General features: G+C 36.6%; 1 protein-coding gene across 2 annotated transcripts; it reads right to left on the bottom strand.

The window, feature by feature from the left end:
- Positions 1–762: 762 nt before the first annotated feature.
- On the bottom strand, positions 763–13,912 carry LOC127445642 (serine/threonine-protein kinase Kist-like). Of its 2 annotated transcripts, XM_051705854.1 has the most exons (9): positions 12,698–13,912; positions 12,080–12,372; positions 11,774–11,965; positions 11,493–11,587; positions 11,303–11,379; positions 11,111–11,209; positions 10,892–10,980; positions 8,717–8,789; positions 763–1,080 (listed from the first exon to the last, which is right to left on the bottom strand). In XM_051705854.1, the coding sequence occupies exons 1-9, from the start codon at positions 12,993–12,995 to the stop codon at positions 1,046–1,048; spliced, it is 1,251 nt and encodes a 416-aa protein (XP_051561814.1). In that variant the 5' UTR covers positions 12,996–13,912; the 3' UTR covers positions 763–1,045. The 2 variants fall into 2 exon arrangements, with proteins under 2 accessions (XP_051561814.1, XP_051561813.1); XM_051705853.1 differs by lacking the exon at positions 763–1,080 and having other exon boundaries at positions 7,843–8,789; positions 12,698–13,908.
- Positions 13,913–16,835: the final 2,923 nt, after the last annotated feature.

Genomic DNA, 16,835 nt, shown 5'->3' on the forward strand with positions numbered 1-16,835 from the left:
CAACCATCAGAATGGGAAAAAATGTGATTTCAGTGATTTAGATCGTGGCATGATTGTTGGTGCCAGATGGGCTGGTTTGAGTATTTCTGTAACTGCTGATCTCCTGGGATTTTCATGTGCAACAGTCTCTAGAGTGAATAGAGAATGGTGTGAAAAACAAAAAACATCCAGTGAGCGGCAGTTCTGTGGACAAAAACGCCTTGTTGATGAGAGAGATCAACAGAGAATGGCCAGACAGGTTCAAGCTGACAGAAAGGCTACGGTAACTCGGATAACCACTCTGTACAATTGTAGTGAGCAAAGTAGCATCTTAGAAAGCATAACACGTTGAACATTTAGGCGGATGGGCTACAACAACAGAAGACCACGTTGGGTACCACTTCTTACAGCCAAGAACAGAAAACTGAGGCTGCAGTGGCCTACCATTTGTGTACCTCATCAGAAATCCAGATTTGTCCGACCAGGCGATGTTTTTCCAATCGTCTACTGTCAAGTTTTGGTGAGCCTGTGCCCACTGCAGCCTCAGTTTCCTGTTCTAAGCTGACAGTATTGGTACCCAGAGGGGTCTTCATCTGCTGTAGCCCATCCGCCTAAATGTTCAACGTGTTGTGCATTCAGAAATACATACATTCATAGCACTGTTGTAACATGTGTTTATTTGGGTTACTGTCACCTTCCTGGCAGCTTGGACCAGTCTGGCCATTCTCCTCTGACCTCTGTCATTAACTAGCCGTTTTCGACCACAGAACTGCTCGCTGGATGTTTTTTGTTTTCCGCACTATTCTCTTTAAACTCTAAGATCTCTATAGACCCTATACACATTTGGTACTTTAGCCACGATTTAAAAAAAATGGCTATTTTTTTTAACACTATATAAGAGAGAGATTGAGGAATACTAAAGATTTGTGTGCCCAACTCCCAAAAAAAAATGTATGAGGTATAGGGGGTGGAATAAGGTCCCGGGTCACTAAAGACCTAAGCTATGCATTTAAGTGTTGAAGGGACAGTTCACTCAAAATGGTAAATTGCCATCCTTTACTCACCCTTATGTTGTCCCAAACCTATATGTCTTTCTTTCATCTGTGAAACACAAAAGGAAATGTTCAGCAGAATGTTACGGACTGACAGCCTCAGTCACCATTCATTTTCATTGTAGGGAAAAAGATGCAATAAAAGTGACTCCTTTTGTGTTCCACAGAAGAAAGAAAGTCATACAGGTTTGGAACAACATGTGGGTGAGCACTGTAAATGATTTGGTGAACTATCCCATAAAGCTCTAGTATCTACAAATCATCACCACCATCAGTCAAGTATGTATGTTCCCATTGCAAAAAGCCAATTAAATAAAAAAACTCTGAGACAGACATCAACATTTTATTTTGAGAAACATGAACATAGTCCATTCCATCCAGAATTCAGAAGTAACAGACCTGCGGTCTCACATAAACTTTAGTGGACGATCATTTGCTCAACTTATATCTTACAATTTACATATACAACATCTTTCCACTCAATCTAACTAATACACAAAACACACTTAAAGCTAGATTTCAGGCGATTGTTTAACCACTTTGTAACATGTTAAAATTCAAGCTTTGCCACATAATATGTGGACTGTAAGGCAGAGCTTCATACAGATTCACCCAATTACATCTCTGCCTAAGGCATAGAAGAAACAGAGGATTGGGAAGGCCATACGTCTTAATATAGAACAAAATAATGGAAGATAATGAAGAATTGTGAGCTACAGGCCATAATGGGTGTTATTGCATTTAAATCACAGAACGCTGGAGTTATTGTCCATATTCATGTATCATTAATGTATTATTAACTTTAGTCTATTTCAGATAGTCAAATGCAAAGCGAGGCTTGCGCCCTCACAATTTAACCTCAACAGATTTTTATCTATTATTAATTTATCGAAGAAAATATATTCATCTCTTTATGGATTTATGTTAACATTTTAATGCTTTAGCAAGGCAAGTTTTTACTGTTAATGTTCCATCATTTCATTAATGAAATCATTGGCAAAGCCTCAACACGATTAGCACAAAATTATGTTTAAACATTTGGAACCATGTCAGTATTCACATGGTTCTCTTTACTGCTTTCATACTACAAAGCCAGCAGACCTGGCACTTTTTCACTATAACTTTACTATCATTTTCACTAATGTAACACAAATGTACTGTAAACACAATTTCTGCAAACTGATCACATGTCGTAGCTGTGCGTGAAACCTGAACTTTACACAGCTCCTTTTCCAAATCAGTTTGTTTATAATGGCTTTACTACAAACAACAATTTACGCATGTAACTGTATGTCCATAATATAATAATTACACACAAACTTTTATACATTGATTGTTCAGTTTTTTTTTTTTTTCAAAACACCTTAGCAAAGCCCCAAATACAGATTCTGACATTTAACCCTCATATATTCATATCCATAAATGATTCATTGTAACCTTTGTCCTTACTGCCCCAATAAGTACATATTTCCTCGTTAAATGACTGTACTGTCCAAAAAAACAAAACAAAAAAGGTTGGCAGGTCATATACATTCTATCAGAGTGTTAGTATATGATTTCTTTCTGTCCATCTTGTCATATCAAAACCAATAAAGTAGCATATTCGGCCAATAAATTTTTAAACAGCTTTTAGGTCTTGGGTGAGGAAATTATCATAAATCATCATCATAACCATAAAGGTAGAAGACAAGGGACATTTGCCTCCATTTTTTCCATTCCTGATCAGAATTTAGATATATCAATTGGCTCAATATAAAGTACCTTCTGAGCTCTTGGCAACATCCACTCAAACCAAAGGAATGGAATTATTTAATATGTACCCCATGTTAACTTAAAAGGGCTAGTTCACCCTGTCATCATTTACTCACCCTCATGTTTTCCAAACTTGTATGACTTTCTTTCATGGAACACAAGACAACATGAGGGTGAACTTTCCCTTTAACGGTTATGTCATGATAAAAGACAGCTGACTAATATGAGTTCCATCTTTATAAACTGTGTTTATATAATAATATATATCATTAATATACAGTACTGTGCAAAAGTTTTTGGCACTTGTAAAAAAAATTGCATAGTGAGGATGTCTTCAAAAATAATGCCATAAATAGCTTTCGTTTCTCAATTAACATAATACAAAGTCCAGTTGACTTGACAAAAAATATTTGCTAAATAAATATTTGCCTTCAAAACAGCACCAGTTTTCCAATGTACACCTTGACACTGTTTTTCATGGCTGTTTCCAGACAGGATGCTCCCCAGTTTTTCTGTCAGTTGCTTCTGTCTCTTCATTTATTCCCAGACTGACATGATGTTCAGTGTGGGGCTCTGTGGGGGCCATGCCATCTGTTGCAGGGCTCCCTGTTCTTCTATTATTTTCTATTCTATTTGTAAAAAGTTTGGGAGTCTAATATTTATATTTCCTATTCACACACTAAAGCTGAAGATATAAATCATCTTAAGACAAATGTGAAACAACTTATGTGCCAAGACTTTTGCACAGTACTGTATGTGTATATATATATATATATATATATATATATATATATATATATACACACACATACATATACACACACACACACACACCAGTTAGTTCCGGTCCTCAAATCTGATTGGACGAGAGACGTTCTATGAGTACTGATGGTCTCACACCATCAGCACTCTGACGCTTTACTGTGTGTATCACTTCGCTTGTATTCGTGCCATTCTAAACAAAAGTCTAAAAGCAGTGCATACGTGTTGAGTTATATGTGTCTCTACATTTAATTTTGTGACATTAAATATTTTAGCCAGTAGGTGGGCAGCAAAAGACTATTTGTGTGTAATATAAGCCAGTCAGGTGACATGAAATGAGACAGCGTCAGTCAGTTTTCAATCATCAGCACTACGTGATCGTTCGTATTACTACACACAACTAAAGCTAGGAAATCGCTTTAAATGGCTTTAAACTAACAACTTGTGCGGCACGAGGGAGACCTACACAATATTAGGCAGGTGGTTTTAATGTTGTGGCTGATCGGTGTACACACACACACACACACACACACACACACACACACGTGATGGGGACATGAAAATGAACAGGAACTGCATTAAACCAGATGAACCAGTTCTACTCATGACCTCAAAAACCTGTAAGAATTCCTACTTCCCTAACAAATCACTAAACCAGCTGCCAAATTTGTTCTCCAACCTTTCTCAGGTTATTAAGACCCAAAGAGCATTTCACTCCCATGCCTGTCTGTGATTACACCCTGTAGTGTTTTCCCTTGGGAGGCCCGTTACTCACTGCACAAACAGAAAGGCCATCCTGACTCTGGCACTCTGTTCTTAGGATGTCTGAACTCTTATTGAATTTTTTGTTTAATGTTTCCGACACAAATCTGGCCATAACTGGCTGTTTACAAAAGGCATTTCTGAAACAAACTCATTTATGGCTTCCCTGCAGCATTGGGTATTTCTCCAAGGTTGCTGGTGAAAAAAAGAAGGCTCTGAAGAACTTGAAAAAACAATTTTTGGCACTTTTCTCACAGTCAAACATTTAATGACTGTGGCATTACTACAGCACAAACTGAATAAATAGATACATTTAAGGCAGCATGAAATGATGCAATGCAGCGTTTATCTGAATTATGGGGGGAAATCCTTGTGCTTTTTAAATGTGAAAGCCCTGAAAATGTTAGAGGGGACCTTGAGGCTGTATTGGAGCAGCTTTGATGATATTACATGAGGATAAAAATATTCCTTCTTTCATTTGAAATGTTTTGAAGGGCTTCATTCTAGAGATAAGTGTCATAAATCTTGTATTTTATTTTGCATTTAGATTTTACTAATTAACTGGCTGTATAAAAACAGCTGCTTATAAAACAAACAGGATGCAGTTGTATTGCTATTCTCAGTGTCTTAATAAAAGTCACTAATTTTGCGTCCCCTGCTGAGATATTCATATTTTCATTATCTGATGGAGAGACTTCACCCCAAGTACAATGATGCTCCATATTGAGAGGTCTTCACATTAACTGAATTGTCAGTTTTTCTCATTAGAACTTTATTACCTGATAAATAAGCAAATATATATACTTATATTAGAACTACACCGTATTCACAATCTTAACAGCTCTATTCTATTTCCATAACATACTTTTTGGATTCAATGTAATACAAATTTTGTATTGTAAATCATATTATAAATTCTGTTTCTGAATATTATTCAACACCCAAAAAACATATTATTTACTCACTGTAAGTGTTCTCTGGCTCAAAAAGAAAGTAAAAGGATTACATGGAAATAGTCTCCTTATTGTAAATTAGTATCTCCGCAACATGATTTACCAGGCCTCAAGACTTCTTCAGATTTACGTAACATAATATTAAAGCCTAAAATCTCTAATTAGTTGAAACATGGCTATTGACCGCATTTCAACATTAACAATCTCAAATGTCTTAGTAATAGAATTTTCAAAGCAAAAACCATGTCAGATATTCAAACTCATCTGGACAGAACTACACACAATCTCTTGCTCAACATCTCCATATTTCTCTAATGCGTGATCATCTCCACATGCAAAGTGAGTCAAATAAAAAAAAAAAAAATACTAAATCAAATTTGGATCCATTTTTCTCCAGGCTCAGGGTCAGAATTTTAGCAATGTAAATTTACCAGACACTCAGAACACGCATTGCAGTTCAACCAAATTGCCCTTTCACTATGGTAAAACCCTACAACATTGGCAAAAAAAGATAAACTATGCCAACAATGTCATCCAATTCATGCGAGATGCCTCATCTAGCAAGAAAACAAATGAGAACAATGTGTTTATAACCACCCAAAAATGAAAATTCTGTCATAATTTACTCATCCTCATGTTGTTCCAAATTCAACTTTCTTCCATGGAACACAAAAGGAGATGTTAGGGATTGACAACCTCATTCACCATTCACCTTTATTGTATAAAAACATCAAAAACCTTTATTGTATGAAAATATCAAAAACGTCAACATTCTTCAAAATTTCTCCTCGTGTTTCACGGCAGAATGAAAGTCATACGTGGTTGAAACATAATGAGGGTGAGTAAATAATGACAGTTTAATTTTTTTTGGTGAACTGTTCCTTTAAATTTCAAATTATTATTAACATCTGCATTTAGGGAAACAACCTGGCCTTTCCTTATATTTTCTTCTACACTTATATCAGAGCTCACAAACTTGCATTGAATATAATGGAACTGAAAATAATTCTATACTGCAGGACAGAGAAGAGAATGGCTTTGCAGTTTGGACGGTAGCTCAGAATAAATAAATAAATAAATAAACAAACAAACAAACAAACTGGAAGATTGACAAACTATCAGACAGCACTCATTAAGTCCTTTAAATCAGAATCATCTTTTGAACTACTGTGCTGTTGTTTTTAGAAAGCTTTGTAGTAGTTTTAATGACTCAATATGTCATGCAATCAATCACAGAGAAGCTGAGAGGAAAACACAACAATACCAGGAAATATCATAACTGGAAAAGCCTTTAAACAGTGTTACGATTGTAAAATCACTCACCATTATTAAATAGAGTAAAATTCACAAAAAAGAATACAAAAAATGATGTAACAAGTCTGTGGAAAGAATTTCACTTTTGAGTTATCTCAGCCTGTGGGTGTTATAAAAACAGCATTTTATGTGTTAGCGCACTAGTATTCACAGTTGCGGTCCAGCCAAATAAAGATATAGACTGGATTATTTCTTCCCTGTCCTGTACAAATGTGTGCTATGAAAGTATACGCATTGCACAACATAATGCATGTTACAACTTGAGTGTTTTCAGAAGAAATTACTCTAAACTCCTGTATACAACTGACTTAAAGTTATAACCCAGAAATGAAAATTCTGTTGTCATTTACTCACCCTCACGTTGCTCCAAGCAGAAGGCAGAAAGTTATCTCCTATCTCCTTTTGTTTTCCACAGAAGAAAGAAAGCCTTAGAGGTATGCAACAACATGAGGGTAAGTAAATGATGACAATTTTCATTTTTGGGTAACTATCCCTTAAATAAAGGACAAAAGAATATTGTACCTTTGGAATTCAAGTTAGAAAGAAAAAAAAAAAGGATATTGTTTAATAAACATCTCCAGAGAGACAAACATTTTGGAAGAGACATAAGTTGTGGCTTTTGTGTTAGACATGGAGTCTCTTTTCAGTCAACAACCCTGAATAAAGAAAATTCACTTATAGGGATAGATCACCCAAAAATGAAAATTCCCTCATCATTTACTCACCCTCATGCCATCCCAGATGTGTATGAGTTTCTTTCTTCTGCTGAACACAAACAAAAAATTTTAGAAGAATATCTCATCTCTGTAGGTCCATACAATGCAAATGAATGGTGACCAAAACTTTGAAGGTCCAAAAAGCATATAAAGGTAGCAAAAATGTCATTCATACGACTCCAGTGGTTAAATCCATATCTTCAGAAGTGATGTGATAGATGTGGGTGAGAAACAGTTAAATATTTAAGGCATTTTTTTTACTATAAATTCTCCTCCCTGCCCAGTAGGTGGCGATATGTACGAAGAAAACAAAAATCGGCAAAAACAAAAGAAGAATGTGAAAGTGAAATTGGAGATTTCTAGTAAAAAATTACTTAAATATTGATCCATTTCTCACCCACACCTATCATATTATGAGGATATGGATTTAACCACTGGAGTCATATGGATTACTTTTATGCTGCCTTTATATGCTTTTTGGACCTTCAAAGTTCTGGACACCAATCACTTGCATTTAATGGACCTACAGTGCTGACACATTTTTCTAAAAATGTTTGTTCTGCAGAACAAATAAAGTCACACACATTTACGATGTCATTAGGGTGAGTAACTGATGAGAGAATTCTCATTTTTGGGTGAACTATCCCTTTAAGAATTATTCATAAAGCAAGCCATCCCACTCTACTGACTTTGTGCTCTCTCTAGATATGCTGTTGAATATTCAGTTTAATGTGATTCAACAGCCCTCATGATCAAGTCAAACGCTGTGATTAACCATGCCACAGTGCATGCAGGCCAGTGTGTTTCACCAGTAGTTTATAAATATGTGCATAATTACTGGAAATACCTACATCACACACACACACACACACACACAAAGAAACAAAGGAAATAAGGAACAAGAGAAAAAAAAAAAGCCACAAACTACACATTTTGGAATTGTAGACATTTGAGGACTAAGTAAAGATAGTCTCTAATGTGATTTGTGGTTTTAAAAGGCAGTGTAAACCAAAGCAGCGCATCAATGCCACTGCAAAAACAAAGAACACCAACAAAGTATGGAAGCATAAGAATTGAATGTCTGGCAAACAGCAATCACACTTCAAATATAAATTGTCTTTTCGTGGTGTGTTCTATAAGTGAAAAAGTAGAAGCAGGCACTAAAACTTTACTCCTTTTCACACCCAAAATAAACTGCATATGTGCCAATATTCACAAGAGCATTGAGTGACACGTGTAAATATATATTAAAGGTAGCACAATGGATTGATACACACCACATGGGCTTAAAAGAAGTCACATGATTGTAAAGTAATAATTTGAAGTGTGAATAGAGGTGTGTGTGCAGCCTCTCATTGCACGGTTTGGTATAAGTAACCTCTCTTATAGGCACTCAGTGGATAAAACGTAGCGACCACAAACTTGCCATCAAATGTTCGACCGGTCAGCAGTCTCTGGGCTTCTTTGGAGTCTCCGGCATTTCCATACTCCACAAACACCTGCCAACAAAAGATCAGCGTCCGGCTTTAAAAACACATATTCACACTTTTAATCAATGTATCTACTAGACTAAAGAAAACCGATGCACAGAAAAACACAGCCTACAGCATGACCAGTGTAGTCTGATTCATGATCAAATGACTCCTCTGAGCGGTTTCTTTTAATGAACCAGTCAAAAAAAAAAAAAAAAAAAAAAGACTCAATCTCACAAAGTCAACAGTTTGAATCAGTCCCTCCAGGTTTTTGCAATTTTGTGATCACAAGAATTGATGCTAATTTAACCACTCTCTGCATTATTTACGGTAGCTTACAAGTTTTTCTGCGTAAACCTTGAATCTGAGATAATCCGATCGCTTTTTTCTTTATTGACAGTGGCAAAACAAGTATTCAAAAAGCTTGAGGCAATAGAGACTGCACAGTCGCCATTCTATCATCTCCACAGTAACAGAGTAAGCGGCTCCTCCTCATCTCCTCCTCTGTGACTAACCCTGTTGGATGTACCCACAACGATCAAGAACATTTGCCATTACACTAATGTTAATGTGAAACCGGTGAACATTGTGCGTTCACTATCAAAAATCTTGTATAATCTTTTGAACGGGGCACATACATCACTGCTAGCATTTAATATTTGCTCACTTTTCAAGAGCTACTTTAAATGGTCTGACTCCGCAGTGCGGGTTGGTGATGGTCTCAGTTAATTTGGAGTGCTCACATAATGCACTGTTGCACCAAAAACTTATACTAAAAAACACGTTCATGATTGCCATTTCTATTTTCGCTTAAAATTCCCTTATTTGGCTAGTAGAATGTGATTAGAATTTAACATGCTCAAAAATCACAGTTAAATCAAATGATCACGATCAGCCGATGTAATAATTGTGGTAGGCAACTCATTTGTGTTTTAAGTTTACAGTTTTATATTGTAGGCAAAGTTCCTTTCAAGGCAAGTCAGTCCACTTGGCGGCCATCTTTGGAATGCTCCCAGAAAGGCTTGGCAGCTATTTTTCTATGTAGACAAGCGGTGGATCAACTTGAATGTGGAAAGACTGGAATCTCCAAACGGTTGGTCAAGATTATGATCAAAGAACATATTTAAAACCAGCAGTAAAATCTGATAATGATGGTATCATAAATCGTGCTTCTTTATCTCAAATCGCGTATGTGTGAACGCGACTTATGTATATCAGAATAATTATTCTTAAAGGAATATTCTGAGTTCAGTACAAGTTAACCTCATTTGTCAGCATTTGTGGCATAATATTGATTGCCATAAAAATTTATTTAGACTTGCCTTTTCAATATAAAAAGCAAAAATCTGCGTTACAGTGAGGCGCTTACAATGGGAGTGAATGGGGCCAATCCGTAAACGTTAAAAACTGCTCCAAAATTATAGCCACAAGACATAACGCATATTGTTTATAACATGATTTAAGTGTGATAAACTCACTAACCCTTTCTGTGTGAAGTTTTACAACTTTACAATTTTACAACTTCGTTGACATGACGTAATGTCAACAAACCCTAAAACAACTGTAAAAATGACTATTTAAACAACTTTTCAGCTCCAATAATACATGTTTTAACAGAATAATTTTTGCAAGTGCTTTTATAAAATTATAAGCTTCACATTTCTGCCTTTAAACCATCCAAAAAATCAGCCCCATTCACTTCCATTGTAAGTGTCTCCCAGTAACCTCGATTTTTGCTTTTAAAAAAATATAAAAATTAGGGACGAATTTAAATTATTTTTTGCGGTAATCAACATTAAGCCACAAATGCTGTCAATTGATCTTAACTTGTACTGAACCCAGAATATTTCTTTAAGAAAAAACAGAGTAAAAATCAAAGTAAAATCTTATAATAAACAGTACAATTTAAAGCCTAATTTAACATGATTTATGATTGATAGATCTTGACATTTTCTATTAATAATATAGGTCTATTCTAATAACAAATATGGGATGAAATGCCATCCCAACACGCGATGCTTCAATCTTATAGGATGAATTGTAGGGACGGTTGACTGACCAGATTTCACCATCACTAAATAATGATCAGATCTTAGGTAAAATGAAGCCGATAAAGATGAAAGCCTCACCTGACCCTTGCCGGGATTCTCTTTTGGGATCAGTAATGATACAACAGTGCCATACTTCTGGCATTCTTCTTTCATGTCCTCTATTATATCTAAGAAAGCCAAGAAATAAATGAGAATGAGATCTACTAAAATTGTGCACATTTGGGAAAAGCTCAGATCATCCTAAAACAGCACTAGTGTGTTAACAAAGTCAAAATAAAATCCAAGACACAATCTCACCTTCATACTCATCCTCATTATTCAGGTGACTGTCGTCTATTACGTTTAGTAGTCTTAGGACAGGTGTAGGCAACAGAACCAAATCTTCAATATGAGGTGCTGAAACCCAAAGCAGTTTCTCACTCACACAAAGTGTTACAGCAAACACCAGGGTGGTATAAACGATGTGTTTAGATGCTGAGTCTAACAAACCAAAGGGAATACTGAAGAAAGGGTTGATTAATGCAGCTTCGGCTGTGCTTCGGAGTTTAGGATCATTGTGAAGCATACTAGAAATATAAAGAGACATATGATTTATCTTAGTGAACCAGTTTTAGTTGATGATGTGTCAGGAGAACTGTTGCACGCCAATGTAGTGGATGTTGCTCAGTTTGTTTCCAACCTTTTGATCAGATCCCTCAAATGATAGACAGGGATAGCTGGGTAAACCAAAGCATTGCTTGAAAAGATCTGATCTACTATTGCAGAACTGTTATCCTGGAGAGACATAACACAATGCCAGTGCATTAGCAAGGCTGCAAGTGCACAACAAGAAAGAAAGAAATGCCTTTTCATATTGTGCACCAACCAGTATGTAACAAATCAGTTACCTGGGAAAATGGTCAAAATATGTCATCCTGGTTTAAAATATTCAGATTCACAACTGCTCCGATTTCTACAGACCTTCCATTCCTGAGACTTGATGGTTTCTTTCAGTTTGATTCCTGAGAACATCTCCAGTAGAATGATGCCCAGACTCCACAGGTCCACAGCAGTTGTACAGCCCGAGCTGCCCTCCAGACCTGCCCGGGCCAGCGAGTTCTGCAGCTCAGCTTCAGGGGCCCGGTACCCATCTGTCTGAATGTACTTCACATCCTGCAATGAACAGACAAGAACCACACGTTTCACTGTAACTAGTATGGTAGAGCCTTTTTTTTTCTGCAAGCAAATCACACAAGTCACTTAATGGCAAATGTATCAACTTCTCACCTGGTGTCCCTCTTTAAAGCTAAGGCCAAAATCAATGAGCTTAAAGCACTCGTCGTCAGCGCTCCAGAGAACATTGCGGGGCTTCAGGTCAGCATGCACGTAGCCTTCTCTGTGCAGAAAGACAAGGGCCTCCAAGACGTCACGGGCACAGTGCTGAATCAACCACATGGAGTGACCCTGATTGCTGACCCTGACCAGCAATTCTGAAACACTCACATCCAAAAGCTCCAGCAACAGGCAATGAGTAGCCACACCAAATGGGTCGTGATTGGTGAAAACTCCATACAGAGTCACTGCAGAGAAAATAGAGAGAATGCCAAATGTTAGAGATCTAGAACAACAGCGTATGGACTCAATATGTTCATAGATCATATTGTGATGCAGTGACAGTGTTAAACATTTAAAGGGATATTGTATTCCAAAATGAAAATCCTGCCATCATTTACTCATCTTAATATTGTTACATCCAAATCAGTAATACTTTCGTTGTTCCGTAGAACATAAAAATATATGTTAGGCGCAATGACAGTCTCAGTCAGAAGATTGGAACAACAAGGGTGAGTAGATTATGACATCAATTTAATTATGTACAAATCTATGTTGTGTCGCAGTAGTTACCTATATTTTTATGCCCCTGGATGCTCTCCAGCACAGATCTTTCCTTGTGGTACCCGTAATCTCCACCCTGTGTGTCTAGCTGAAACTCCTTCACGGCAGCTGAACTCGCCCGGCCGGAGCTGACCCGATACACCGAGGCCGAGACGCCCTGACCCAAACGAGTCTGCACATTCCAAATCTCTCCAAAAACCTCAAATAACACAGGGCTCATCTGCTGATCCACGGTCCCTGCTGTCACCGCCATCGTGCTTACATTTGGACTGGACATTTTTGTATTGGAGCCAGAACCGCAAGCCATGAGTAATATCAGTGAACATCTGCGTTGAACACCGTACTTTTTACAATAAGTAGTGTTTGTTCCATTAGGGGAACGACGGGCTCCGGTATCGCAGGGTTGTCCTTTGCATAAACTATCTTTTGCTAATATGATCTTAGCCTTTGCATAGTAATAATCATCTGCAAGCCAAAGTTTACATCCAACTACCAACTGCTGAAAACACAGATACAAACGCGCAAATTTGTACGATATGCCACAGCATATTTGGGTCTTATGGATCTGAATTACCAAAGCAGCACCTCAAACATGCAAGTTGGAAAATGTTTGCCAATGTTTTGGCGGCCATGATGCCGGAAATTATGTTGATGGCTGTGTCTCGTTTCGAAGGCTGCATGCTAGGTAGGACGCGTCCTTTGAAGCCTGCAGTATACCGAGTGTCCTCCTTTAAACAAGCCTCATTTAAACGAGACGGCCTTCGTAGGACACACGGAAACGGAAAGTAACATGGTTGCTATGACAGCACGCCACTCTTCAACAACCGCGAGCGCTTTGAGTGAGAATGTAACAAAGTCCCTTTAGAAGGGAATGTATGAGGTACATTTTAGGAGAGTTATAATGATGTAAAGATAAAAGAAAATAGATTTTACAGGTGTAGTTTTAGTCTAATACTTTATTTTAATTATATATTAATATAATTATACACATTATATACCCTGCACCCATCTACCGAGGTACTTCAACTTGGGAATTAACATTCCTTGCGTTTGAACATCATATTTACGGGCAAATTGGCGTAATTATTTTTTAGACATTTCCGTTGAAGCAAAGAATTGTGGTTTGTGGGTTGTGAGTGCCCACGAAGGTCGCATTCGAAGTGTCCTACTCGCTTTTCTGAAACGAGACAGCCTCGATGACGTATGCGGCCGACAAATGCGACCAATGTTGTGCTCGGCCATGTCTAGAAGGGAACCTTTGTTCTGTGAAAGTCTCGCGAGAGTCTTTAACGTTCGCTATTAATAGAGGCTTGTTTGATAGTACAGACGCCTCGCCTTGAAAGAAGACGAGAGTAGACGGCAGCAGTCAGGGGATGAGTGCTCTCAAGTCGGACAGTTCTCACTTCTCGTAGTGGATCAGAAGCTACGAGATCAAAGGTAGATATCGCGTGATTCACGTTCATGAGCTCTTGCTGATAAAGTGGATATAATTTAAATTCTGTTGCTTTAAAATGAAAATAAATATGATGAAAAAGACATTCAATGTACCTGTAATTAAATTTGTATTTAAATAAAAACACGTATTTTAGGTATTTTAGAAATATGATAAAAAACGGATATCCCAAACAGGAATCGAACTGTCAGAGTGTTAGGAATATTCACATATAATTTATACACATAAAACATTTTATTAGAGATAAAAAAAAAAAAAAAAAAACAAACAAACAAACAAACAAACAAACAAACAAACAAAAACATCACGGTTGTTTAATCCAATAAGCATTAAGATCGTCGTTTTCCATCATGCTTGCAGTTTGCACAGCTGGAAAAATCCAACTGCGCCGGCCTTTTTTTTTTAAATTTTTTTTTTTTTTAATTTCTGTCTTTTTTTTATTATTATTATGCAAGATAACAATAACAATTACAAAGACAAAAAAAAAAAAAAAAAAAAACAATGAACAATGAGGGTTACATTACAACATGACAAAGCTTGATATATATACTAGCTTATATGCATTACACCATAAAAGAGTCTTACATGCAATAGAATTTTTAGAATTCCTTTAGAATTTAGAATTTAAATATCAATATCTTTCTTGAAAATAAAGGAGTTTTCTTTGAAAATGTACACTTATGAAAGTAAAATTTGGCAAGAAAAATTAATAAATAAATTATAAAATAAAAATGTGAAGGGTCTAATTTCAGAGATTCACCAAAAAACAAATTTTTTTGGCTTATACAGAAATTTGAAGATAAATACTTTTTAACAAAATTTGAAAAGTCAACCCAAAATACTTTTGCAATAAGTACAGTCCCAAAACAAATGAATAATTGTTTCTTCAAACTGATGGCAGAAGGAGCACATGGGGGAAATACTATTATGAAATTTAGCAAGTTTATATTTACTGGTTAACAATTATGTATAATTTTAATAGAGACTTCAACAACTTTATTAGATTAAAAAATTATAATAATTTGTCGTAGAAGCCAGAAATCTTCCCATTCTATATCATTATTATTCCAAACACTTACACAAGCAGGTAGAGAAATCTGAGATCTGTTAAGAATTAAACGAATTTCTTTGTTTGACATGCTACTGAAAAGACATTGGTCAACAAATAAATTATTGTTGTCAAAAATAAGTGGAAAGAATAAAAAACCTTTAGGGCCAGGGTTTACTAAAAGTTTGACACAATCAGGAATTGCACCAAAAACAATGGCATACTCTCTTGGGGGTACTGGAAAAGAGACTTCTTGCATAAAATATTCGTATGTGAGCAGGACACCCCTATCATCTAAAAGTTGACTCACTAAAAGTATATTCTTATCAAACCAATTATGAAAAAAAGAGAGATTTATTTTTATATCTAATATTTTTGATGTTCCAGATAAAATAACTATGTGGAGAAAAACTATAATTATATATTAGGGACCAACATATTAAAGCCTGTTTATGAAATCTAGATAAAGTCAAAGGTATTTTAGAGATGTCATAGTTGCAGTGCAAGAAAAAAATGTAAACCTCCAACTGAACTGAAAATATGATTTGGAATGACATTCCAAAAGGACGTGGGGTTGTTTAAAAATGATTTTATCCATTTTCCTTTGAAAGAGTTATTGAGAGTGGAGAAGTCCACTAACTCAATCCCCACCAAATCAACTGCGCCGGCCTCGTTCTCACCAGACTTTTTTGGCATACGTCACCATGACATCACAGCAAGATGGACAGATTTCTAACTGGCATGTACCTGCCGCTGATCACTGGTAATCGGTTCTGCGCTGAACTTGCTCATCTCAAACAGCCTCTAGACATGACCAACTAGTTCCCGTCATCCGTTGCATAACTAACATTTCCCCTTAATAATTTATCTTATTTCATAAAATAGTGACTGTCATTTACTAAATTGACTCTCTGTAATGTGCCTTAAAATAGCATTTCTAAATAAATACACTGTATTTACAACGAGCGTAAATTCCTGAATATTTTAAACTGAAAGTTTCAGTTAAAAACCATTAAATCAATAAATAGAACTTAACTCATTTTGTGCCTCTACTTAAAACAATAAAGCAGTGTAAATTAATTGGTTTTCATTGCGTTATTATTTTTCCAACCCGTATTCCGTCGAGCCGATCACTGTGGCTACGGTCATGATTTACATTTAATCTATCCAATCACAGACTACTCAGGGATAGCCCACTACCGCCACCAGCCAATCCTATTGCAGGAGGCGGCACTTGTTGGAATAGAGCGCAACAGTCTGGTTCCGGAAGTGGCAGATTGAACTTCCTCAGCTGGCGAAGGAAGTATAACCTCTGCTCAAGTGGTTGGCACCTTTAAAGACAGACCTACCATGAGCTCCGAGGTTGTTCATCGATGGTATATGCTTCAGTTGAAGCCATCCGTCTGCGTTATCTCAACTTCATTCTTTAAAAATCGTGTTTGACAGCATAGACAGATCGACCAATCAGAGAACCGCGTCCAACGAAACCCGCGAAACTTGGCTCGGAGCGACCGCCCACTCCCCTGACACACTGTGAATGACATAATCCAGTCGGTCTCCCTTCACCCTTAAACTACTTATATATTTGTACATATCAGGATATTTTGCAATAAACGTAAAATATACGTTGCTATACTTATAATCAA

The sequence above is a fragment of the Myxocyprinus asiaticus genome, chromosome 9, assembly GCF_019703515.2.
Source record: "Myxocyprinus asiaticus isolate MX2 ecotype Aquarium Trade chromosome 9, UBuf_Myxa_2, whole genome shotgun sequence".
Lineage (NCBI taxonomy): Eukaryota > Metazoa > Chordata > Actinopteri > Cypriniformes > Catostomidae > Myxocyprinus > Myxocyprinus asiaticus.